The sequence below is a fragment of the Oncorhynchus mykiss genome, chromosome 4 (genome assembly GCF_013265735.2).
Source record: "Oncorhynchus mykiss isolate Arlee chromosome 4, USDA_OmykA_1.1, whole genome shotgun sequence".
Lineage (NCBI taxonomy): Eukaryota > Metazoa > Chordata > Actinopteri > Salmoniformes > Salmonidae > Oncorhynchus > Oncorhynchus mykiss.
Genome location: NC_048568.1, coordinates 27,924,318 through 27,951,985, shown reverse-complemented (window position 1 = coordinate 27,951,985; position 27,668 = coordinate 27,924,318). Strand labels below are relative to the sequence as shown.

Genomic DNA, 27,668 nt, shown 5'->3' with positions numbered 1-27,668 from the left:
CACTTTCTCTATGCCTCTTCCTCACCATCTTAGCTCACATCTCTATCCCCCCACTTTCTCTATGCCTCTTCCTCACGTCTCTATCCCCCCACTTTCTCTATGCCTCTTCCTCACCATCTCAGCTCACGTCTCTATCCCCCCACTTTCTCTATGCCTCTTCCTCACCATCTCAGCTCACGTCTCTATCCCCCCACTTTCTCTATGCCTCTTCCTCACCATCTCAGCTCACGTCTCTATCCCCCCACTTTCTCTATGCCTCTTCCTCACCATCTCAGCTCACGTCTCTATCCCCCCACTTTCTCTATGCCTCTTCCTCCCCATCTCAGCTCACGTCTCTATCCCCACACTTTCTCTATGCCTCTTCCTCCCCATCTCAGCTCACGTCTCTATCCCCCCACTTTCTCTATGCCTCTTCCTCACCATCTCAGCTCACGTCTCTATCCCCCCACTTTCTCTATGCCTCTTCCTCACGTCTCTATCCCCCCACTTTCTCTATGCCTCTTCCTCACCATCTCAGCTCACGTCTCTATCCCCCCACTTTCTCTATGCCTCTTCCTCCCCATCTCAGCTCACGTCTCTATCCCCCCACTTTCTCTATGCCTCTTCCTCCCCATCTCAGCTCACGTCTCTATCCCCCCACTTTCTCTATGCCTCTTCCTCCCCATCTCAGCTCACGTCTCTATCCCCCCACTTTCTCTATGCCTCTTCCTCCCCATCTCAGCTCACGTCTCTATCCCCCCACTTTCTCTATACCTCTTCCTCACCATCTCAGCTCACGTCTCTATCCCCCCACTTTCTCTATGCCTCTTCCTCACCATCTCAGCTCACGTCTCTATCCCCCCACTTTCTCTATGCCTCTTCCTCACCATCTCAGCTCACGTCTCTATCCCCCCACTTTCTCTATGCCTCTTCCTCCCCATCTCACGTCTCTATCCCCCCACTTTCTCTATGCCTCTTCCTCCCCATCTCAGCTCACGTCTCTATCCCCCCACTTTCTCTATGCCTCTTCCTCCCCATCTCAGCTCACGTCTCTATCCCTCCACTTTCTCTATGCCTCTTCCTCACCATCTCAGCTCACGTCTCTATCCCCCCACTTTCTCTATGCCTCTTCCTCCCCATCTCAGCTCACGTCTCTATCCCCCCACTTTCTCTATGCCTCTTCCTCACCATCTCAGCTCACGTCTCTATCCCCCCACTTTCTCTATGCCTCTTCCTCCCCATCTCAGCTCACGTCTCTATCCCCCCACTTTCTCTATGCCTCTTCCTCACCATCTCAGCTCACGTCTCTATCCCCCCACTTTCTCTATGCCTCTTCCTCACCATCTCAGCTCACGTCTCCATCCCCCCACTTTCTCTATGCCTCTTCCTCCCCATCTCAGCTCACGTCTCTATCCCCCCACTTTCTCTATGCCTCTTCCTCACCATCTCAGCTCACGTCTCTATCCCCCCACTTTCTCTATGCCTCTTCCTCCCCATCTCAGCTCACGTCTCTATCCCCCCACTTTCTCTATGCCTCTTCCTCCCCATCTCAGCTCACGTCTCTATCCCCCCACTTTCTCTATGCCTCTTCCTCACCATCTCAGCTCACGTCTCTATCCCCCCACTTTCTCTATGCCTCTTCCTCCCCATCTCACGTCTCTATCCCCCCACTTTCTCTATGCCTCTTCCTCCCCATCTCACGTCTCTATCCCCCCACTTTCTCTATGCCTCTTCCTCCCCATCTCAGCTCACGTCTCTATCCCCCCACTTTCTCTATGCCTCTTCCTCCCCATCTCAGCTCACGTCTCTATCCCTCCACTTTCTCTATGCCTCTTCCTCACCATCTCAGCTCACGTCTCTATCCCCCCACTTTCTCTATGCCTCTTCCTCCCCATCTCAGCTCACGTCTCTATCCCCCCACTTTCTCTATGCCTCTTCCTCACCATCTCAGCTCACGTCTCTATCCCCCCACTTTCTCTATGCCTCTTCCTCACCATCTCAGCTCACGTCTCTATCCCCCACGTCTCTATCCCCCCACTTTCTCTATGCCTCTTCCTCACCATCTCAGCTCACGTCTCTATCCCCCCACTTTCTCTATGCCTCTTCCTCACCATCTCAGCTCACGTCTCTATCCCCCCACTTTCTCTATGCCTCTTCCTCCCCATCTCAGCTCACGTCTCTATCCCCCCACTTTCTCTATGCCTCTTCCTCCCCATCTCAGCTCACGTCTCTATCCCCCAACTTTCTCTATGCCTCTTCCTCACCATCTCAGCTCACGTCTCTATCCCCCCACTTTCTCTGTCTCTTCCTCACCATCTCAGCTCACGTCTCTATCCCCCCACTTTCTCTATGCCTCTTCCTCACCATCTCAGCTCACGTCTCTATCCCCCCACTTTCTCTATGCCTCTTCCTCCCCATCTCAGCTCACGTCTCTGTCCCCCCACTTTCTCTATGCCTCTTCCTCCCCATCTCAGCTCACGTCTCTATCCCCCCACTTTCTCTATGCCTCTTCCTCCCCATCTCAGCTCACGTCTCTATCCCCCCACTTTCTCTATGCCTCTTCCTCACCATCTCAGCTCACGTCTCTATCCCCCCACTTTCTCTATGCCTCTTCCTCCCCATCTCAGCTCACGTCTCTATCCCCCCACTTTCTCTATGCCTCTTCCTCCCCATCTCAGCTCACGTCTCTATCCCCCCACTTCCTCTATGCCTCTTCCTCACCATCTCAGCTCACGTCTCTATCCCCCCACTTTCTCTATGCCTTCCTCACATCTCAGCTCACGTCTCTATCCCCCCACTTTCTCTATGCCTCTTCCTCCCCATCTCAGCTCACGTCTCTATCCCCCCACTTTCTCTATGCCTTCCTCACATCTCAGCTCACGTCTCTATCCCCCCACTTTCTCTATGCCTCTTCCTCCCCATCTCAGCTCACGTCTCTATCCCCCCACTTTCTCTATGCCTCTTCCTCACCATCTCAGCTCACGTCTCTATCCCCCCACTTTCTCTATGCCTCTTCCTCACCATCTCAGCTCACGTCTCTATCCCCCCACTTTCTCTATGCCTCTTCCTCACCATCTCAGCTCACGTCTCTATCCCCCCACTTTCTCTATGCCTCTTCCTCCCCATCTCAGCTCACGTCTCTATCCCCCCACTTTCTCTATGCCTCTTCCTCACCATCTCAGCTCACGTCTCTATCCCCACACTTTCTCTATGCCTCTTCCTCCCCATCTCAGCTCACGTCTCTATCCCCCCACTTTCTCTATGCCTCTTCCTCCCCATCTCAGTTCACGTCTCTATCCCCACACTTTCTCTATGCCTCTTCCTCCCCATCTCAGCTCACGTCTCTATCCCCCCACTTTCTCTATGCCTCTTCCTCACCATCTTAGCTCACATCTCTATCCCCCCACTTTCTCTATGCCTCTTCCTCACGTCTCTATCCCCCCACTTTCTCTATGCCTCTTCCTCACCATCTCAGCTCACGTCTCTATCCCCCCACTTTCTCTATGCCTCTTCCTCACCATCTCAGCTCACGTCTCTATCCCCCCACTTTCTCTATGCCTCTTCCTCACCATCTCAGCTCACGTCTCTATCCCCCCACTTTCTCTATGCCTCCCCATCTCAGCTCACGTCTCTATCCCCACACTTTCTCTATGCCTCTTCCTCCCCATCTCAGCTCACGTCTCTATCCCCCCACTTTCTCTATGCCTCTTCCTCACCATCTCAGCTCACGTCTCTATCCCCCCACTTTCTCTATGCCTCTTCCTCACGTCTCTATCCCCCCACTTTCTCTATGCCTCTTCCTCACCATCTCAGCTCACGTCTCTATCCCCCCACTTTCTCTATGCCTCTTCCTCCCCATCTCAGCTCACGTCTCTATCCCCCCACTTTCTCTATGCCTCTTCCTCCCCATCTCAGCTCACGTCTCTATCCCCCCACTTTCTCTATGCCTCTTCCTCCCCATCTCAGCTCACGTCTCTATCCCCCCACTTTCTCTATGCCTCTTCCTCCCCATCTCAGCTCACGTCTCTATCCCCCCACTTTCTCTATACCTCTTCCTCACCATCTCAGCTCACGTCTCTATCCCCCCACTTTCTCTATGCCTCTTCCTCACCATCTCAGCTCACGTCTCTATCCCCCCACTTTCTCTATGCCTCTTCCTCACCATCTCAGCTCACGTCTCTATCCCCCCACTTTCTCTATGCCTCTTCCTCCCCATCTCACGTCTCTATCCCCCCACTTTCTCTATGCCTCTTCCTCCCCATCTCACGTCTCTATCCCCCCACTTTCTCTATGCCTCTTCCTCCCCATCTCAGCTCACGTCTCTATCCCCCCACTTTCTCTATGCCTCTTCCTCCCCATCTCAGCTCACGTCTCTATCCCTCCACTTTCTCTATGCCTCTTCCTCACCATCTCAGCTCACGTCTCTATCCCCCCACTTTCTCTATGCCTCTTCCTCCCCATCTCAGCTCACGTCTCTATCCCCCCACTTTCTCTATGCCTCTTCCTCACCATCTCAGCTCACGTCTCTATCCCCCCACTTTCTCTATGCCTCTTCCTCACCATCTCAGCTCACGTCTCTATCCCCCACGTCTCTATCCCCCCACTTTCTCTATGCCTCTTCCTCACCATCTCAGCTCACGTCTCTATCCCCCCACTTTCTCTATGCCTCTTCCTCCCCATCTCAGCTCACGTCTCTATCCCCCCACTTTCTCTATGCCTCTTCCTCACCATCTCAGCTCACGTCTCTATCCCCCCACTTTCTCTATGCCTCTTCCTCACGTCTCTATCCCCCCACTTTCTCTATGCCTCTTCCTCACCATCTCAGCTCACGTCTCTATCCCCCCACTTTCTCTATGCCTCTTCCTCCCCATCTCAGCTCACGTCTCTATCCCCCCACTTTCTCTATGCCTCTTCCTCCCCATCTCAGCTCACGTCTCTATCCCCCCACTTTCTCTATGCCTCTTCCTCCCCATCTCAGCTCACGTCTCTATCCCCCCACTTTCTCTATGCCTCTTCCTCCCCATCTCAGCTCACGTCTCTATCCCCCCACTTTCTCTATACCTCTTCCTCACCATCTCAGCTCACGTCTCTATCCCCCCACTTTCTCTATGCCTCTTCCTCACCATCTCAGCTCACGTCTCTATCCCCCCACTTTCTCTATGCCTCTTCCTCACCATCTCAGCTCACGTCTCTATCCCCCCACTTTCTCTATGCCTCTTCCTCCCCATCTCACGTCTCTATCCCCCCACTTTCTCTATGCCTCTTCCTCCCCATCTCAGCTCACGTCTCTATCCCCCCACTTTCTCTATGCCTCTTCCTCCCCATCTCAGCTCACGTCTCTATCCCTCCACTTTCTCTATGCCTCTTCCTCACCATCTCAGCTCACGTCTCTATCCCCCCACTTTCTCTATGCCTCTTCCTCCCCATCTCAGCTCACGTCTCTATCCCCCCACTTTCTCTATGCCTCTTCCTCACCATCTCAGCTCACGTCTCTATCCCCCCACTTTCTCTATGCCTCTTCCTCCCCATCTCAGCTCACGTCTCTATCCCCCCACTTTCTCTATGCCTCTTCCTCACCATCTCAGCTCACGTCTCTATCCCCCCACTTTCTCTATGCCTCTTCCTCACCATCTCAGCTCACGTCTCCATCCCCCCACTTTCTCTATGCCTCTTCCTCCCCATCTCAGCTCACGTCTCTATCCCCCCACTTTCTCTATGCCTCTTCCTCACCATCTCAGCTCACGTCTCTATCCCCCCACTTTCTCTATGCCTCTTCCTCCCCATCTCAGCTCACGTCTCTATCCCCCCACTTTCTCTATGCCTCTTCCTCCCCATCTCAGCTCACGTCTCTATCCCCCAACTTTCTCTATGCCTCTTCCTCACCATCTCAGCTCACGTCTCTATCCCCCCACTTTCTCTGTCTCTTCCTCACCATCTCAGCTCACGTCTCTATCCCCCCACTTTCTCTATGCCTCTTCCTCACCATCTCAGCTCACGTCTCTATCCCCCCACTTTCTCTATGCCTCTTCCTCCCCATCTCAGCTCACGTCTCTGTCCCCCCACTTTCTCTATGCCTCTTCCTCCCCATCTCAGCTCACGTCTCTATCCCCCCACTTTCTCTATGCCTCTTCCTCCCCATCTCAGCTCACGTCTCTATCCCCCCACTTTCTCTATGCCTCTTCCTCACCATCTCAGCTCACGTCTCTATCCCCCCACTTTCTCTATGCCTCTTCCTCCCCATCTCAGCTCACGTCTCTATCCCCCCACTTTCTCTATGCCTCTTCCTCCCCATCTCAGCTCACGTCTCTATCCCCCCACTTCCTCTATGCCTCTTCCTCACCATCTCAGCTCACGTCTCTATCCCCCCACTTTCTCTATGCCTTCCTCACATCTCAGCTCACGTCTCTATCCCCCCACTTTCTCTATGCCTCTTCCTCCCCATCTCAGCTCACGTCTCTATCCCCCCACTTTCTCTATGCCTTCCTCACATCTCAGCTCACGTCTCTATCCCCCCACTTTCTCTATGCCTCTTCCTCCCCATCTCAGCTCACGTCTCTATCCCCCCACTTTCTCTATGCCTCTTCCTCACCATCTCAGCTCACGTCTCTATCCCCCCACTTTCTCTATGCCTCTTCCTCACCATCTCAGCTCACGTCTCTATCCCCCCACTTTCTCTATGCCTCTTCCTCACCATCTCAGCTCACGTCTCTATCCCCCCACTTTCTCTATGCCTCTTCCTCACCATCTCAGCTCACGTCTCTATCCCCCCACTTTCTCTATGCCTCTTCCTCCCCATCTCAGCTCACGTCTCTATCCCCCCACTTTCTCTATGCCTCTTCCTCACCATCTCAGCTCACGTCTCTATCCCCACACTTTCTCTATGCCTCTTCCTCCCCATCTCAGCTCACGTCTCTATCCCCCCACTTTCTCTATGCCTCTTCCTCCCCATCTCAGCTCACGTCTCTATCCCCACACTTTCTCTATGCCTCTTCCTCCCCATCTCAGCTCACGTCTCTATCCCCCCACTTTCTCTATGCCTCTTCCTCACCATCTTAGCTCACATCTCTATCCCCCCACTTTCTCTATGCCTCTTCCTCACGTCTCTATCCCCCCACTTTCTCTATGCCTCTTCCTCACCATCTCAGCTCACGTCTCTATCCCCCCACTTTCTCTATGCCTCTTCCTCACCATCTCAGCTCACGTCTCTATCCCCCCACTTTCTCTATGCCTCTTCCTCACCATCTCAGCTCACGTCTCTATCCCCCCACTTTCTCTATGCCTCCCCATCTCAGCTCACGTCTCTATCCCCACACTTTCTCTATGCCTCTTCCTCCCCATCTCAGCTCACGTCTCTATCCCCCCACTTTCTCTATGCCTCTTCCTCACCATCTCAGCTCACGTCTCTATCCCCCCACTTTCTCTATGCCTCTTCCTCACGTCTCTATCCCCCCACTTTCTCTATGCCTCTTCCTCACCATCTCAGCTCACGTCTCTATCCCCCCACTTTCTCTATGCCTCTTCCTCCCCATCTCAGCTCACGTCTCTATCCCCCCACTTTCTCTATGCCTCTTCCTCCCCATCTCAGCTCACGTCTCTATCCCCCCACTTTCTCTATGCCTCTTCCTCCCCATCTCAGCTCACGTCTCTATCCCCCCACTTTCTCTATGCCTCTTCCTCCCCATCTCAGCTCACGTCTCTATCCCCCCACTTTCTCTATACCTCTTCCTCACCATCTCAGCTCACGTCTCTATCCCCCCACTTTCTCTATGCCTCTTCCTCACCATCTCAGCTCACGTCTCTATCCCCCCACTTTCTCTATGCCTCTTCCTCACCATCTCAGCTCACGTCTCTATCCCCCCACTTTCTCTATGCCTCTTCCTCCCCATCTCACGTCTCTATCCCCCCACTTTCTCTATGCCTCTTCCTCCCCATCTCACGTCTCTATCCCCCCACTTTCTCTATGCCTCTTCCTCCCCATCTCAGCTCACGTCTCTATCCCCCCACTTTCTCTATGCCTCTTCCTCCCCATCTCAGCTCACGTCTCTATCCCTCCACTTTCTCTATGCCTCTTCCTCACCATCTCAGCTCACGTCTCTATCCCCCCACTTTCTCTATGCCTCTTCCTCCCCATCTCAGCTCACGTCTCTATCCCCCCACTTTCTCTATGCCTCTTCCTCACCATCTCAGCTCACGTCTCTATCCCCCCACTTTCTCTATGCCTCTTCCTCACCATCTCAGCTCACGTCTCTATCCCCCACGTCTCTATCCCCCCACTTTCTCTATGCCTCTTCCTCACCATCTCAGCTCACGTCTCTATCCCCCCACTTTCTCTATGCCTCTTCCTCCCCATCTCAGCTCACGTCTCTATCCCCCCACTTTCTCTATGCCTCTTCCTCACCATCTCAGCTCACGTCTCTATCCCCCCACTTTCTCTATGCCTCTTCCTCACGTCTCTATCCCCCCACTTTCTCTATGCCTCTTCCTCACCATCTCAGCTCACGTCTCTATCCCCCCACTTTCTCTATGCCTCTTCCTCCCCATCTCAGCTCACGTCTCTATCCCCCCACTTTCTCTATGCCTCTTCCTCCCCATCTCAGCTCACGTCTCTATCCCCCCACTTTCTCTATGCCTCTTCCTCCCCATCTCAGCTCACGTCTCTATCCCCCCACTTTCTCTATGCCTCTTCCTCCCCATCTCAGCTCACGTCTCTATCCCCCCACTTTCTCTATACCTCTTCCTCACCATCTCAGCTCACGTCTCTATCCCCCCACTTTCTCTATGCCTCTTCCTCACCATCTCAGCTCACGTCTCTATCCCCCCACTTTCTCTATGCCTCTTCCTCACCATCTCAGCTCACGTCTCTATCCCCCCACTTTCTCTATGCCTCTTCCTCCCCATCTCACGTCTCTATCCCCCCACTTTCTCTATGCCTCTTCCTCCCCATCTCAGCTCACGTCTCTATCCCCCCACTTTCTCTATGCCTCTTCCTCCCCATCTCAGCTCACGTCTCTATCCCTCCACTTTCTCTATGCCTCTTCCTCACCATCTCAGCTCACGTCTCTATCCCCCCACTTTCTCTATGCCTCTTCCTCCCCATCTCAGCTCACGTCTCTATCCCCCCACTTTCTCTATGCCTCTTCCTCACCATCTCAGCTCACGTCTCTATCCCCCCACTTTCTCTATGCCTCTTCCTCCCCATCTCAGCTCACGTCTCTATCCCCCCACTTTCTCTATGCCTCTTCCTCACCATCTCAGCTCACGTCTCTATCCCCCCACTTTCTCTATGCCTCTTCCTCACCATCTCAGCTCACGTCTCCATCCCCCCACTTTCTCTATGCCTCTTCCTCCCCATCTCAGCTCACGTCTCTATCCCCCCACTTTCTCTATGCCTCTTCCTCACCATCTCAGCTCACGTCTCTATCCCCCCACTTTCTCTATGCCTCTTCCTCCCCATCTCAGCTCACGTCTCTATCCCCCCACTTTCTCTATGCCTCTTCCTCCCCATCTCAGCTCACGTCTCTATCCCCCAACTTTCTCTATGCCTCTTCCTCACCATCTCAGCTCACGTCTCTATCCCCCCACTTTCTCTGTCTCTTCCTCACCATCTCAGCTCACGTCTCTATCCCCCCACTTTCTCTATGCCTCTTCCTCACCATCTCAGCTCACGTCTCTATCCCCCCACTTTCTCTATGCCTCTTCCTCCCCATCTCAGCTCACGTCTCTGTCCCCCCACTTTCTCTATGCCTCTTCCTCCCCATCTCAGCTCACGTCTCTATCCCCCCACTTTCTCTATGCCTCTTCCTCCCCATCTCAGCTCACGTCTCTATCCCCCCACTTTCTCTATGCCTCTTCCTCACCATCTCAGCTCACGTCTCTATCCCCCCACTTTCTCTATGCCTCTTCCTCCCCATCTCAGCTCACGTCTCTATCCCCCCACTTTCTCTATGCCTCTTCCTCCCCATCTCAGCTCACGTCTCTATCCCCCCACTTCCTCTATGCCTCTTCCTCACCATCTCAGCTCACGTCTCTATCCCCCCACTTTCTCTATGCCTTCCTCACATCTCAGCTCACGTCTCTATCCCCCCACTTTCTCTATGCCTCTTCCTCCCCATCTCAGCTCACGTCTCTATCCCCCCACTTTCTCTATGCCTTCCTCACATCTCAGCTCACGTCTCTATCCCCCCACTTTCTCTATGCCTCTTCCTCCCCATCTCAGCTCACGTCTCTATCCCCCCACTTTCTCTATGCCTCTTCCTCACCATCTCAGCTCACGTCTCTATCCCCCCACTTTCTCTATGCCTCTTCCTCACCATCTCAGCTCACGTCTCTATCCCCCCACTTTCTCTATGCCTCTTCCTCACCATCTCAGCTCACGTCTCTATCCCCCCACTTTCTCTATGCCTCTTCCTCCCCATCTCAGCTCACGTCTCTATCCCCCCACTTTCTCTATGCCTCTTCCTCACCATCTCAGCTCACGTCTCTATCCCCACACTTTCTCTATGCCTCTTCCTCCCCATCTCAGCTCACGTCTCTATCCCCCCACTTTCTCTATGCCTCTTCCTCCCCATCTCAGCTCACGTCTCTATCCCCACACTTTCTCTATGCCTCTTCCTCCCCATCTCAGCTCACGTCTCTATCCCCCCACTTTCTCTATGCCTCTTCCTCACCATCTTAGCTCACATCTCTATCCCCCCACTTTCTCTATGCCTCTTCCTCACGTCTCTATCCCCCCACTTTCTCTATGCCTCTTCCTCACCATCTCAGCTCACGTCTCTATCCCCCCACTTTCTCTATGCCTCTTCCTCACCATCTCAGCTCACGTCTCTATCCCCCCACTTTCTCTATGCCTCTTCCTCACCATCTCAGCTCACGTCTCTATCCCCCCACTTTCTCTATGCCTCCCCATCTCAGCTCACGTCTCTATCCCCACACTTTCTCTATGCCTCTTCCTCCCCATCTCAGCTCACGTCTCTATCCCCCCACTTTCTCTATGCCTCTTCCTCACCATCTCAGCTCACGTCTCTATCCCCCCACTTTCTCTATGCCTCTTCCTCACGTCTCTATCCCCCCACTTTCTCTATGCCTCTTCCTCACCATCTCAGCTCACGTCTCTATCCCCCCACTTTCTCTATGCCTCTTCCTCCCCATCTCAGCTCACGTCTCTATCCCCCCACTTTCTCTATGCCTCTTCCTCCCCATCTCAGCTCACGTCTCTATCCCCCCACTTTCTCTATGCCTCTTCCTCCCCATCTCAGCTCACGTCTCTATCCCCCCACTTTCTCTATGCCTCTTCCTCCCCATCTCAGCTCACGTCTCTATCCCCCCACTTTCTCTATACCTCTTCCTCACCATCTCAGCTCACGTCTCTATCCCCCCACTTTCTCTATGCCTCTTCCTCACCATCTCAGCTCACGTCTCTATCCCCCCACTTTCTCTATGCCTCTTCCTCACCATCTCAGCTCACGTCTCTATCCCCCCACTTTCTCTATGCCTCTTCCTCCCCATCTCACGTCTCTATCCCCCCACTTTCTCTATGCCTCTTCCTCCCCATCTCACGTCTCTATCCCCCCACTTTCTCTATGCCTCTTCCTCCCCATCTCAGCTCACGTCTCTATCCCCCCACTTTCTCTATGCCTCTTCCTCCCCATCTCAGCTCACGTCTCTATCCCTCCACTTTCTCTATGCCTCTTCCTCACCATCTCAGCTCACGTCTCTATCCCCCCACTTTCTCTATGCCTCTTCCTCCCCATCTCAGCTCACGTCTCTATCCCCCCACTTTCTCTATGCCTCTTCCTCACCATCTCAGCTCACGTCTCTATCCCCCCACTTTCTCTATGCCTCTTCCTCACCATCTCAGCTCACGTCTCTATCCCCCACGTCTCTATCCCCCCACTTTCTCTATGCCTCTTCCTCACCATCTCAGCTCACGTCTCTATCCCCCCACTTTCTCTATGCCTCTTCCTCACCATCTCAGCTCACGTCTCTATCCCCCCACTTTCTCTATGCCTCTTCCTCACCATCTCAGCTCACGTCTCTATCCCCCCACTTTCTCTATGCCTCTTCCTCACCATCTCAGCTCACGTATATCCCCCCACTTTCTCTATGCCTCTTCCTTACGTCTCTATCCCCCCACTTTCTCTATGCCTCTTCCTCACCATCTCAGCTCACGTCTCTATCCCCCCACTTTCTCTATGCCTCTTCCTCACGTCTCTATCCCCCCACTTTCTCTATGCCTCTTCTTCACCATCTCAGCTCACGTCTCTATCCCCCCACTTTCTTCATGCCTCTTCCTCACCATCTCAGCTCACGTCTCTATCCCCCCCACTTTCTCTATGCCTCTTCCTCACCATCTCAGCTCACGTCTCTATCCCCCCACTTTCTCTATGCCTCTTCCTCACCATCTCAGCTCACGTCTCTATCCCCCCACTTTCTCTATGCCTCTTCCTCACCATCTCAGCTCACGTCTCTATCCCCCCACTTTCTCTATGCCTCTTCCTCTTCATCTCAGCTCACGTCTCTATCCCCCCACTTTCTCTATGCCTCTTCCTCCCCATCTCAGCTCACGTCTCTATCCCCCCACTTTCTCTATGCCCCTTCCTCCCCATCTCAGCTCACGTCTCTATCCCCCCACTTTCTCTATGCCTCTTCCTCACCATCTCAGCTCACGTCTCTATCCCCCCACTTTCTCTATGCCTCTTCCTCACCATCTCAGCTCACGTCTCTATCCCCCCACTTTCTCTATGCCTCTTCCTCACCATCTCAGCTCACGTCTCTATCCCCCCACTTTCTCTATGCCTCTTCCTCACCATCTCAGCTCACGTCTTTATCCCCCCACTTTCTCTATGCCTCTTCCTCACCATCTCAGCTCACGTCTCTATCCCCCCACTTTCTCTATGCCTCTATCCCCACACTTTCTCTATGCCTCTTCCTCCCCATCTCAGCTCACGTCTCTATCCCCCCACTTTCTCTATGCCTCTTCCTCACCATCTCAGCTCACGTCTCTATCCCCCCACTTTCTCTATGCCTCTTCCTCACCATCTCAGCTCACGTCTCTATCCCCCCACTTTCTCTATGCCTCTTCCTCACGTCTCTATCCCCCCACTTTCTCTATGGCTCTTCCTCACCGTCTCTATCCCCCCACTTTCTCTATGCCTCTTCCTCACCATCTCAGCTCACGTCTCTATCCCCCCACTTTCTCTATGCCTCTTCCTCACCATCTCAGCTCACGTCTCTATCCCCCCACTTTCTCTATGCCTCTTCCTCACCATCTTAGCTCACGTCTCTATCCCCCCACTTTCTCTATGCCTTCCTCACCATCTCAGCTCACGTCTCTATCCCCCGACTTTCTCTATGCCTCTTCCTCACCATCTCAGCCTTGTTTCTTGCTAATGCTCCCTCTTAGAAAATAACAAAACATGAGCCAGAGCTAAAGAATGAGAGAAGGAACCCAGATGGGAGAACGAATCACAATCTGTTTTTTTTATTTTTTATAAATTAGCCAAATATGTTTTTGCTTGGTCATTATGGGATGTTGTGTGTAGACTGATTAGGGAACAATAAAATGTAATCTATTTTAGCATAAGGCTGTGACGTAACAAAATCTGGAAAAATTCAGAGCGAAGGAACGCAGATGGGAGGACGAAGCACTATTGATGTCACAGACTTGGTAACCTCTGACCTATCAGCTCAGGCACAGCATGAGGCCAAGCAGATGACTACACCAGTACACCAGCCACCTGCAGACACACAAACACACCCACAGCCAACTCAATACACACACACAGTGTTCCCTGCGCGTTGCAGCCAGTCAAGGGCAGCTAATGAGGCCACTGACAGGCTCCCTGTGATTCTGAGAACATAGACCTGAACCTGAGAACAGCACATCACCTCTACAAACACACACACCATAGCAACTCTACACACACACAGCAGTAACAAACATGCCCACCTGGTGCTCCTGGAGCCCAGCCCGGTACCATGTGAATCTCTGAAATGGAGACCAAGGCACAGCTTATGCCAAGGTACAGAAATAACCACAGCCTGGGGTGTGAATGCTTTGAACTGGAGAGCTGATGACTTCAATGTGTGTTAACAGTTAGTGTTACATTGGAATAAATATCTCACCCTGCAGAGCCTGTGGTTATTAGTGTGTGTGTATATATATATATATATACACAGTGCCTTGCGAAAGTATTCGGCCCCCTTGAACTTTGCGACCTTTTGCCACATTTCAGGCTTCAAACATAAAGATATAAAACTGTATTTTTTTGTGAAGAATCAACAACAAGTGGGACACAATCATGAAGTGGAACGACATTTATTGGATATTTCAAACTTTTTTAACAAATCAAACACTGAAAAATTGGGCGTGCAAAATTATTCAGCCCCCTTAAGTTAATACTTTGTAGCGCCACCTTTTGCTGCGATTACAGCTGTAAGTCGCTTGGGGTATGTCTCTATCAGTTTTGCACATCGAGAGACTGACATTTTTTCCCATTCCTCCTTGCAAAACAGCTCGAGCTCAGTGAGGTTGGATGGAGAGCATTTGTGAACAGCAGTTTTCAGTTCTTTCCACAGATTCTCGATTGGATTCAGGTCTGGACTTTGACTTGGCCATTCTAACACCTGGATATGTTTATTTTTGAACCATTCCATTGTAGATTTTGCTTTATGTTTTGGATCATTGTATTGTTGGAAGACAAATCTCAGTCCCGGTCTCAGGTCTTTTGCAGAATCCATCAGCTTTTCTTCCAGAATGGTCCTGTATTTGGCTCCATCCATCTTCCCATCAATTTTAACCATCTTCCCTGTCCCTGCTGAAGAAAAGCAGGCCCAAACCATGATGCTGCCACCACCATGTTTGACAGTGGGGATGGTGTGTTCAGCTGTGTTGCTTTTACGCCAAACATAACGTTTTGCATTGTTGCCAAAAAGTTCCATTTTGGTTTCATCTGACCGGAGCACCTTCTTCCACATGTTTGGTGTGTCTCCCAGGTGGCTTGTGGCAAACTTTACACGACACTTTTTATGGATATCTTTAAGAAATGGCTTTCTTCTTGCCACTCTTCCATAAAGGCCAGATTTGTGCAATATACGACTGATTGTTGTCCTATGGACAGAGTCTCCCACCTCAGCTGTAGATCTCTGCAGTTCATCCAGAGTGATCATGGGCCTCTTGGCTGCATCTCTGATCAGTCTTCTCCTTGTATGAGCTGAAAGTTTAGAGGGACGGCCAGGTCTTGGTAGATTTGCAGTGGTCTGATACTCCTTCCATTTCAATATTATCACTTGCACAGTGCTCCTTGGGATGTTTAAAGCTTGGGAAATCTTTTTGTATCCAAATCCGGCTTTAAACTTCTTCACAACAGTATCTCAGACCTGCCTGGTGTGTTCCTTGTTCTTCATGATGCTCTATGCGCTTTTAACGGACCTCTGAGACTATCACAGTGCAGGTGCATTTATACGGAGACTTGATTACACACAGGTGGATTGTATTTATCATCATTAGTCATTTAGGTCAACATTGGATCATTCAGAGATCCTCACTGAACTTCTGGAGAGAGTTTGCTGCACTGAAAGTAAAGGGGGCTGAATCATTTTGCACGCCCAATTTTTCAGTTTTTGATTTGTTAAAAATGTTTTAAATATCCAATAAATGTCGTTCCACTTCATGATTGTGTCCCACTTGTTGTTGATTATTCACAAAAAAATACAGTTTTATATCTTTATGTTTGAAGCCTGAAATGTGGCAAAAGGTCGCAAAGTTCAAGGGGGCCGAATACTTTCGCAAGGCACTGTGTGTATATATATATATATATATATACACACTGCTCAAAAAAATAAAGGGAACACTTAAACAACACAATGTAACTCCAAGTCAATCACACTTCTATGAAATCAAACTGTCCACTTAGGAAGCAACACTGATTGACAATAAATTTCACATGCTGTTGTGCAAATGGCATAGACAACAGGTGGAAATTATAGGCAATTAGCAAGACAACCCCAATAAAGGAGTGGTTCTACAGGTGATAACGACAGACCACTTTTTTTGTACAAGGAGGAGCAGGAGGAGCACTGCCAGAGCCCTGCAAAATGACCTCTAGCAGAACACAAATGTGCATGTGTCTGCTCAAACGGTCAGAAACAGACTCCATGAGGGTGGTATGAGGGCCCGACGTCCACAGGTGGGGGTTGTGCTTACAGCCCAACACCGTGCAGGACGTTTGGCATTTGCCAGAGAACACCAAAATTGGCAAATTCGCCACTGGCGCCCTGTGCTCTTCACAGATGAAAGCAGGTTCACACTGAGCACGTGACAGACGTGACAGTCTGGAGACGCCGTGGAGAACGTTCTGCTGCCTGCAACATCCTCCAGCATGACCGGTTTGGCGGTGGGTCAGTCATGGTGTGGGGTGGCATTTCTTTGGGGGGCCGCACAGCCCTCCATGTGCTCGCCAGATGTAGCCTGACTGCCATTAGGTACCGAGATGAGATGCTCAGACCCCTTGTGAGACCATATGCTGGTGCGGTTGGCCCTGGGTTCCTCCTAATGCAAAACAATGCTAAACCTCATGTGGCTGGAGTGTGTCAGCAGTTCCTGCAAGAGGAAGGCATTGATGCTATGGACTGGCCCGCCCGTTCCCCAGACCTGAATCCAATTGAGCACATCTGGGACATCATGTCTCGCTCCATCCACCAACGCCACGTTGCACCACAGACTGTCCAGGAGTTGGCGGATGCTTTAGTCCAGGTCTGGGAGGAGATCCCTCAGGAGACCATCCGCCACCTCATCAGGAGCATGCCCAGGCGTTGTAGGGAGGTCATACAGGCACATGGAGGCCACACACACACTACTGAGCCTCATTTTGACTTGTTTTAAGGACATTACATAAAAGTTGGATCAGCCTGTAGTGTGGTTTTCCACTTTAATTTTGAGTGTGACTCCAAATCCAGACCTCCATGGGTTGATCAATTTGATTCCATTGATAATTTTTGTGTGATTTTGTTGTCAGCACATTCAACTATGTAAAGAAAAAAGTATTGAAGAATATTTCATTCATTCAGCTCTAGGATGTGTTATTTTAGTGTTCCCTTTATTTTTTTGAGCAGTGTATTTGTTAGCTAGCATTGATACTCAGCACCAGCCCTAAATCAGTGATGATCCCTTACTTGGAACCAGGATGCCACACCTTTACAATGCTTATGAAAGTGAAGGAGTGAATACATCATGGTCATGTGCTGATGCTTTGAGATCACTGGACATAGTGTGGGGCAAAAAAGTATTTAGTCAGCCACCAATTGTGCAAGTTCTCCCACCTAAAAAGAAGAGGCCTGTAATTTTCATCATAGGTACACTTCAACTATGACAGACAAAATGAGAAAAAAATCCAGAAAATCACATTGTAGGATATTTAATGAATTTATTTGTAAATTATGGTGGAAAATAAGTATTTGGTCACCTACAAACAAGCAAGATTTCTGGCTCTCACAGACCTGTAACTTCTTCTTTAAGAGGCTCCTCCGTCCTCCACTCGTTACCTGTATTAATGGCACCTGTTTGAACTTGTTATCAGTATAAAAGACACCTGTCCACAACCTCAAACAGTCACACTCCAAACTCCACTATGACCAAGACCAAAGAGCTGTTAAAGGACACCAGAAACAAAATTGTAGACCTGCACCAGGCTGGGAAGACTGAATCTGCAATAGGTAAGCAGCTTGGTTTGAAGAAATCAACTCTGGGAGCAATTATTAGGAAATGGAAGACAAGACCACTGATAATCTCCCTCGATCTGGGAACCCACACAAGATCTCACCCCGTGGGGTCAAAATGATCACAAGAACGGTGAGCAAAAATCCCAGAACCACACGGGGGGACCTAGTGAATGACCTGCAGAGAGCTGGGACCAAAGTAACAAAGCCTACCATCAGTAACACACTACGCCGCCAGGGACTCAAATCTTGCAGTGCCAGACGTGCTCCCTTGCTTAAGCCAGTACATGTCCAGGCCCGTCTGAAGTTTGCTAGAGAGCATTTGGATGATCCAGAAGAAGATTGGGAGAATGTCATATGGTCAGATGAAACCAAAATATAACTTTTTTGTAAATACTCAACTCGTCGTGTTTGGAGGACAAAGAATGCTGAGTTGCATCCAAAGAACACCTTTGCTTTGGGACTGTTTTTCTGCAAAGGGACCAGGACGACTGATCCGTGTAAAGGAAAGAATGAATGGGGCCATGTATCGTGAGATTTTGAGTGAAAACCTCCTTCCATGAGCAAGGGCATTGAAGATGAAACGTGGCTGGGTCTTTCAGCATGACAATGATCCCAAACACACCACCCGGGCAATGAAGGAGTGGCTTCGTAAGAAGCATTTCAAGGTCCCGGAGTGGCCTAGCCAGTCTCCAGATCTCAACCACATATAAAATCTTTGGAGGGAGTTGAAAGTCAGTGTTGGCCAGCAACAGCCCAGAACAGTTGAGAACAAGTTATAATTTACAACTGCGACCTAGCCAAGATAAAGCAAAGCAGTTCGACACATACAACACAGAGTTACACATGGAATAAACAAACGTACAGTCAATAACACAATATAAACGTCTATATACAGTGTGTGCAAATGAAGTAATATTAGGGAGGTAAGGCAATAAATAGGCCATAGTGGCGAAATAATTACAATTTCGCAATTAAACACTGGAGTGATAGATGAGTAGAAGATGCATGTGCAAGTAGAGATACTGGGGTGCAAAGGAGCAAATAAATAACAATATGGGGATGAGATAGTTGGGTGGGCTATTTACAGATGGGCTATGTACAGGTGCAGTAATCTGTGATGCTTAAATCTAGTGAGGGAGATATGAGTCTCCAGCTTCAGTGATTTTTGCAGTTCATTCCAGTCATTGGCAGCAGAGAACTGGAAGGAAAGGCGGGCCAAAGGAGGAGTTGGCATCGGGGGTGACCATGGAAATATACCTGCTGGAGCGCGTGCTGCGGGTGGGTGCTGCTATGGTGACCAGTGAGCTGAAATAAGGCGAGGCTTTACCTAGCAAAGACTTATAGATGACCTGGAGCCAGTGGGTTTGGCAACGAATATGAAGTGAGGGCCAGCCAACGAGAACATGCAGGTCCGCAGTGGTGGGTAGTATATGGAACTTTGGTGACAAAACGGATGGTACTGTGATAGACTGCATCCAGTTTGCTGAGTAGAGTGCTGGAGACTTTTTTGTAAATGACATCGCCTAAGTCTAAGATCGGTAGGATAGACAGTTTTACGAGGGTATGTTTGGCAGCATGAGTGAAGAATGCTTCTTTGCGAAATAGGAAGCCGATTCTAGAATTAATTTTGGATTGGAGATGCTTGATATGAGTCAGGAAGGAGAGTTTACAGTCTAACCAGACACACAGGTATTTGTAGATATCCACATATTCTAAGTCAGACCCGTCTAGAGTAGTGATGCTAGACGGGCGGGCAGGTGAGGGCATTGAAGAGCATGCATTCAGTTGTACTTGCATTCAGTTGGAGGCCACGGAAGGAGTTGTATGGCATTGAAGCTCATCTAGAAGTTTGTTATTAACAGTGTCCAAAGAACGGCCAGATGTATACAGAATGGTGTTGTCTGCATAGAGGTGGATCAGAGAATCACCAGCAGCAAGAGTATAAGAGTATATGATATATACAGAGAAGAGAGTCGGCCCGAGAATTAAACCCCCATAGAGACTGCCAGAGGTCCGAACAACAGGCCCTCCGATTTGACACACTGAACTCTGAGAAGTAGTTGGTGAACCAGGCTAGCCAGTCATTTGAGAAACCAAGGCTGTTGCGTCTGCCGATAAGAATGTGGTGATTGACAAGAGTCGAAAGCCTTGGCCAGGTCAATGAATATGGCTGCACAGTATTATCTTTTATCTATGGCGGTTATGATATCGTTTAGGACCTTAAGCATGGCTGAGGTGCAACCATGACCAGCTCGAAAACCAGATTGCATAGCGGAGAAGGTACTTTGGCAAGTTGCTGTGGGGGGTGCAGAGCTGTTGACCGGGGTAGGGGTAGCCAGGTGGAAAGCATGGCCAGCCATAGAAAAATGCTCCTTGAAATTCTCTATCGCGGATTTATCAGTAGTGACAGTCTTTCCTAGCCTCAGCCAGCAGTGGGCAGCTGGTGTTCTTATTCTCCATGGACTTTACAGTGTCCCAGAACTTTTTGGAGGATACAGGATGCAAATTTCTGTTTGAAAAAGCTAGACTTTGCTTTCCTAACTGCCTGTGTATATTAGTTCCTAACTTCCCTGAAAAGTTGCATATCGCGGGGGCTATTCGATGCGAATGCAGTACGCCACAGGATGTTTTTGTGCTGGTCAAGGGCAGTCAGGTCTGGAGTGAACCAAGGACTATCTATATATGTTCCTGGTTAAAAAAAAAAGAATGGGGCATGCTTATTTAAGATGATGAGGAAAGCTCTTTTAAAGAATAACCAAACACCCTCTACTGACGAAATGAGGTCAATATCCTTCCAGGATACCCGTGCCAGGTCGATTAGAAAGGCCTGCTCGCTGAAGTGTTTTAGGGAGCATTTGACAATGATGAGGGGTGGTCGTTTGACCGCGGACCCACTACGGACGCAGGCAATGAGGCAGTGATCGCTGAGTTCCTGGTTGAGGCGTATTTAGAGGGCAGGTTGGTAAGGATGATATGTATGAGGGTGCCCGTGTTTACGGATTTAGGGTTAGTAGGTTCCATGATAATTTGTGTGAGATTGAGGGCATCTAGCTTAGATTGTAGGACGGCCGGGGTGTTAAGCATATCCCAGTTGTGATCACCTAACAGTACAAACTCTGAAGATAAATGGAGGGCGATTAATTCACATATGGTGTCCAGGGCACAGCTGGGGGCTGAGGGGGGTCTTTAACAAGCAGCAACAGTGAGAGACTTATTTCTGGAAAGGTGGATTTTTAAAAGTTGAAGCTCTAACTGTTTGGGCACAGACCTGGATAGTATGACAGAACTCTGCATGCTGTCTCTGCAGTAGATTGCAACTCCACCCCCTTTGGCAGTTCTATCTTGGTGGAAAATGTTGTAGTTGGTTGCCTTCCTAAGCCAGGATTCAGACACGCCTAGGACATCAGGATTAGCGGAGTGTGCTAAAGCAGGGGGGAGAAAAAAACTTTGGGAGGAGGCTTCTGATGTTAACATGCATGAAACCAAGGCTTTTACGGTTACAGAAGTCAACAAATGAGAGCACCTGGGGAATAAGTGTAGTACTGGGGGCCTGAGTTAACCTCTACATCACCAGAGGAATAGAGGAGGAATAGAGGAGAAGTAGGATAAGGGTACGGCTAAAGGCTAAAATAACTGGTTGTCTAGTGCGTTGGGGACAGATAATAAAAGGAGCAGGTTTCTGGGAGTGGTAGAAAAGGTTCAAGGCATAATGTACAGACAAGGGTATGGTAGGATGCGAGTACAGTGGAGGTAAACCTATGTGTTGGGTGACGATGAGAGAGGTTTCGTCTCTGGAGGCATCAGTTAATCTAGGTGAGGTCTCGGCATGTGTGTGGGGTGGAACGAATTAGCTATCTAGGGCATTTTGAGCGGGACTGAGGGATCTACAGTGAAATAAAACAATAATAACTAGCCAAGACAACAGTAGACAAGGCATATTGACAGAGAGAGGCATAAAGCAGTCACAGGTGTTGATCAGGAGAGCTAAGACAACAACGGGTAAATGGAGATGAATGGGCAGAGCAGGTCAGTTAGGTACACACAGGACCTGAGTTTAAGGCTGGGATGACAGGTAAAAAATAAAGAGGTACCGTGTTATTGAAATAGTCCAAGGGCATCAGCTGTGTAGCTGAGTGATCATAGGGTCAAAAGAGCAGCAATAGGGGAGTCAGGGTTCTGTTCAATAGTCACTACTATGCTAGGCGAGCAGGGGACACAGTGTTCAGGAAAGCTAGCGGGCCGGGGCTAGTAGATGGCTCTTCAGCGATATCGTAACAGAATAGCCTGTTGAGATCACGTCAGCAGTCCAGTCGTGATTGATTTTGCGGGGCTCTGTGTCGACAATAAAGGGTCCAGGCCAATTGGCAAAGGAGGTATTGTAGCCCTAGAATTAGCTGGTATACATGCCTAGCTCGAGGCTAGCTGGTGCTTGCTTCGGAACAGAGGAGTTAGCTAACAGTAGCCACTCATTTGCAGCTAGCTAGCTGCGATGATCCGGAGTAATGTTCCGGTGTAATGATCCAGAGCGGCAGGAATCCGGTGATATGGTAGAGAAGCAGTCCGATATGCTCTGGGTTGATATCGTGCTGTGCAGACTGGCAGGTGATTGTCCAAGCTAAGGCTGGCTGATGCAAGGGAACCGCTAGCCGTGGCTAACAAAGACTAGTAGCTAGTTAACTGGCTAGCTCCTGATGGAAGTTCCAGTTATAAGGAATAAAAATAACAGATCCGTACCACATTGGGTGAGGCGGGTTGCAGGAATTCGGTGATATGGTAGAGTAGACTGCATAATAGTAGGCTGCATAATGAAACGATCCCTAGTAAGCTAGTGTTTTGAGGTTGGACTGGTTATTACTTGGCATTAATAGACTGGTTTGATGCACAACAACTTCTATCCAAGCTGGGAGAGAGCGAGAGGATGGCTCATGTCATGCAGGGTCAGGTAGCCTATAGCCCACAGGACAGTTGTGTATTCTAAACTAGCTGATTAGTATGCTGCTGCATCAAAAATTAATAACAAAATAATAATTTCCAACTTGAATGAATGAATAAGTAATGACATTATTGCCACAAGCCAGCAGTCTAAAAATGGCAGCATAGCGACATCGTGTATAGCTTGGTGAAATGTTAGGCTTAACATGAGAAAATTACAACCAAATTGGCCTACCAATAAACATGTATTCATTAGCTAAAGCAAACTATACAGTGCCTTCAGAAAGTACTCACACCCTTTTACTTTTTCCAAATTCTGTTGTGTTACAGCCTTAAAATTGATTCCATTTAGATTTTGTTTAACTGGCCTACACACAATATCCCATAAGTTTTTTTTACAAATGAAAAGCTGAAATATCTTCAGTCAATAAGTATTCAACCCCTTTTACACAGCAAGCCTAAATAACTTCAGGAGTAAAACATGTGCTTAACAAGTCACATAATAAGTTGCATGGACATGTGTGCAATAATAGTCCAACAGAATTTTTGAATAACTACCTCATCTCTGTACCCCACACATACAGATCATTTTAAAGGTCCATCAGTCAAGCAGTGAATTTCAAACCCAAAGACCAGGGAGGTTTTCCAATGCCTCGCAAAGGGCAACAAATTGGTAGATGGGTAGAAATACATTTAAAAAGCAGACATTGAATATCCCTTTCAGCATGGTGAAGGTGTTAAAACCTCTACGGGATCGGTGTTCCTAAACCGGGACGGTTGTTGCTAACGGACGCTAATGTGACTGGAATGGCGTAAACAACCGCCAACTTTCGGGAAATAGACATGTCTTATATGGGCAGAGAGCTTAAATTAAATGTTAATATAACCGCAGTGTCCAATTTACAGTAGCTATTATTACAGTGATAAAATACCATGCTATTGTTTGAGGAGAGAGCACAACAAAACACTTATCACGGCAACTGGTTTATAACATTCACCTCTGAAGGTAAATAATGTACTTGCATTCAGTAATCTTGCTCTGATTTGTCATCCTGAAGGTCCCAGAGATCAAATGAGGCATAGTTTTGTTTGATAACATGAATTTGAATATTTAAATGTGGGAACTGGGATCTAAAGTTTGAACCCATGCTGTGTCTGTGTTCCTGAGTGGCAGAGTTAAAGTTTTGACTTCAATCTACTTGAAAAATCTATGACAAGACCTGAAATGGTGGTCTAGCAATGATTAACAACCAACTCACAGAGCTTGAAGAACTTTGAAAAGAATAATAGGCAAATGTTGCATAATCCAGGTGTGGAAAGCTCTTAGAGACTTATCCAGAAACACTCTCAGCTGTAATCATTGCCAAAAGTGCTTCTACAAAGCATTAACTCAGGGCTGTGAATACTTACGTAAATTAGATATTTCTGTATTTAATTTTCAATAAATTTGCAAAAATTCCTAAAAACATGTTTCACTTTGTCATTATGGGGTATTGTATGTAGATAAAAAATATATATATATAATCGATTTTGAATTCAGGCTGTAACAACTAAATGTGGAATAAGTCAAGGGGTATGAATGTTTTCTGAAGTCACTGTACCAGCCCTGGCACCACAGAAAGCCTATCATCATTAGGCATGCAGCTTCATAGACATCACAATTTCAGCACCATGGACAGCGATCGGTAGTCAATACTTTGAGAGTGGCTGTCTGGGTGACACATATCATTTTATTTTAGGAGTGGAGGGGACTCCGACCTTGCAGGGGTCCAGAGAAACTGAGTTACTCCAGTGACTCCTGTGCAATATTGAGAGTATACTTGAGTGTGTGAGCGAGTGGATGAGGTCAGCAATTAACCCCTCTGTAGTGTCTATAGCTTGCTGTTATCTGAAAACATTGGACTCCAATCTATTCTCCCCTTGTGCTTTTCTCCCTCTACTCCTTTTCTACCTCCTCGGTTTCTTTCCCGTCTTCTTCCACTCACTCTCTTCACTCCTCTCCTTCCATCTTCAGTATTTTGTCAAAAGCAAAAGCAAACAGCCTCAGACAGTTAGAGCCAACCTGACAGCTTGGACATAAATGAACGCATTATGCCACTCAACACCCTTTCTCAGAGAAAGGCTTTTGACAATGTGCATTAGAGAGGGGGAAAAACAGGACTAGCTGCAGTGTGTGTGCTAGTCACTCACAGAGAGTAGTTTTGGACATGAGGAGTGAATGACGGCTTTCTTTTTGTGTGTGTGTGTGTGTGTGTGTGTGTGTAAGCGCACGCATGTGTTGTGTTTTCCTGATGTGCTGATGTAGCTGGATCCTGACGTGGATGAAAGCCCTTTCAAAACGCCAGTCCTCCAAATGGAAAGCTGTTATCACATGCAAATGACCACGCTGTCAAGAACATCAACGGCGATGAATAAAAATGAAAAGGAAGCAAGCACTCAAAGTTATTTATTTTTTATTGACAATCAAAGCGCTTCGCTCCTGGCACCGGCCATTAAGCAGTTTTCTTCCCCTAGCAGGCGTTCTCTCTCGCTCCCTCTGCTGTTATTAGTGTTGGAAATGGGCAGAGACGACAAACTGACAATGGGGCTACTTCTGTGGACGGACAGCTCTGAAATGGGAAATCTTGACATGCTGTAATAGTTAGGCATCAGGGGAGACTCTTCAGTGTGACAGCCTATATATGCACACTGGACATTTGCAGCTGCGTAACACATTAAGGAAAATTGCCCTGCCTGCTCTTGTAGCGAAGCCTGCATGTTCTTTGGGGAGGTGGATATAAATAATGGGATGAGATTTGATTCCCTAATATATGATAATTCTGCTGTAATCTAGGTCACTCAGTGCTCAAGACAAACGTTTTCCCCTGGTGGCACTGCTGTCACCAACTTTTTCAAATGGTGGCACCAGCTCATGATTTGGTCGCACAGCCAAGTCAAAGGGTTGCAAAATGCAACTAAACGGCCGCTGCCTGGAGCCCTGGCACTTATGAAAAGGTTCTGTCTGTCAGTGTGGCTGATTATTTATGAAACAGAGGGGGTCTGGGAGTAACGCACAACAAAAGTGCTTCATTAGTTTCTTCAACCTGGTTCCTGGGGATGTGCACATTTTCAAGGGCTGGGAATTCTCCAAGAAGATGGAGAATAAGCTATAGGACAAAAAATGGAGTTGTCTCGGGTATAGCCGACTATCTCTAGCTAATAAGTATGTTAGATTTTGTACTTGCAATCAAATATCGATATCATCCCAAAATAATGTTGCGATATGCAACTGTATCGACCCCCCCCCCCCCTTCTTCCAGCTCAGCATTAACATCCAGATTCAACTAACCACCAATAAGTAGGCTAATTAGTAGAATCAGGTGTGTTGGTGCTGGGCTGTAACAAAAGCATGCAAACCATGTAGCTTTCAAGGAGCAGGGCTGAAGAACACTGCTGGTGACAACCATCTGCCTAGTAGAACCTGTGTGACTGAAGGAACTAGCAGAGTCCAGGTTTTGCTTAATTCCAAAAGGGATTTCAGGGGCCCTGCCATCCAAGTTAAATGTCAGAAGTAATGAGACCTCCAATTAATTAATATAAATGAAAGAGAAGTAGAGAGGAGGAACAGAACGTGGCACACCACTCCCCTCCTAATACGTATCAGGCAGCGAGCCAGCCCTACCCGACCACTGTGGCGATATCAGCCTCAAACGTAGACTCTCACCCCGCTCACCGGAAATTCAATTTGTTCCGTAAGCCGGGTGGATGAAAAAGCAATTATACACAGTGCCCTCTTTTCACAATCTGTCTTAAAGATATCTCCTCTTTTTCCATGGCCTAACAAATAAGCCTCCAGATTAGCGCAGTCTGCGTTCATAGGGAGGGAGCGTTCCCACGGTTCCACCCGCGACTGTGGCGCACCCTATTTTTATTCTGATTTTTTACATTTTATTTTTTTAATTGGGAGCATCGGTCAAACACGACCCACCTTTGACCAGACGGAAGAATCAGACCCGTCAATCACTTGAGACGCCACTGACGAGCGACGGAAGAGGCAAGGTGGAAACCGCGCACCCCTCAATCTCCGTTACCCCCTGGGGCAAGGGTAACCAAGGGGAGATAACGCTTTGATAGCAGGGGATGTGGGTGATGTCACAGTGGGATATAGGCATGGAGGAAGAGAAACCACAGGGATGGAGAGCACTTATTTTACACCAATTAGACTACAACCATGCTGCTTCTTCCTGTTCCTACCAGGGCCGTTTGGTCGGTCGGTAGAGAGCCAAAGGAGTAAAAAAAGAGCACTGCCCCAATTTACACCCAGGGAATTAGGTGGAACATAAGCATGACTGTGTAAAGTGTCTGGAAACCGCTGCCCATATTCACTTTCCTATCCTGTCAATCAATTCAGAGACCAACTTGTCGGAGCGGGTAGCTGGAGAGTAGAAAGCGCAGAATGCCTCATGTTTGAGTCATGTCCTGTCTGCGTTCTTGAAATGGCGGTATGGAAGAAACAACACCTGTTGATTGAGTGAAGACGCGGAGTTGAATCAGAGATGCACTGCTGTCTGCCACTTAAATTGGATCGGTCCTCTCTGGGATGACAGGGATTTAAAGTGTGTCTTGTAGAACACACAGAGAGAGAGTGAGGGCAGACTGGGTTCTCCGAGAGGAGACGATATTAGTCTAAGAAATCAGGAGCATCCATCTGAGAAGGGAGAGAGTGACACCAGCAGCCCCAGAGAGGCTTGAATCCTGGGGAGGATTAGGGGCCAGTCTCCCATGATTGAGTCCCCCATCCTCCACCTCCCAATCACTCTCTCTCCTTCCTTCAATCCCCATGTTGTCCTCTACTCCTCCCCTCCTCAATCCCCCAACTCCCCTCTCATCAGCATGAGACAGAACATGGCCACACAACACTTACTGTGAGTCGCTGGTGATCGACCATTAGTGGAGGTGGTGGAGTGGGAGGGATCTGTGGAGACTCTTCCTCTGTCATGTCAGCCGAACCCTTCGACTGCTCTGATTGACTCTTCCTTCCCTTGGACACGCCTTGAAAC

General features: G+C 48.9%; 1 protein-coding gene across 3 annotated transcripts in view; it reads right to left on the bottom strand.

The window, feature by feature from the left end:
- The window catches only part of LOC110522440 (ATPase family AAA domain-containing protein 2B), a 161,445-nt gene that overhangs the window by 10,382 nt on the left and 123,395 nt on the right, over positions 1–27,668 (bottom strand). For all 3 annotated transcript variants that reach the window (XM_036976043.1, XM_036976044.1, XM_036976045.1), the window contains one exon: positions 27,533–27,660. In XM_036976043.1, the coding sequence (XP_036831938.1) occupies positions 27,533–27,660 (128 nt within the window). The remainder of the gene's footprint in view (positions 1–27,532; positions 27,661–27,668) is intronic.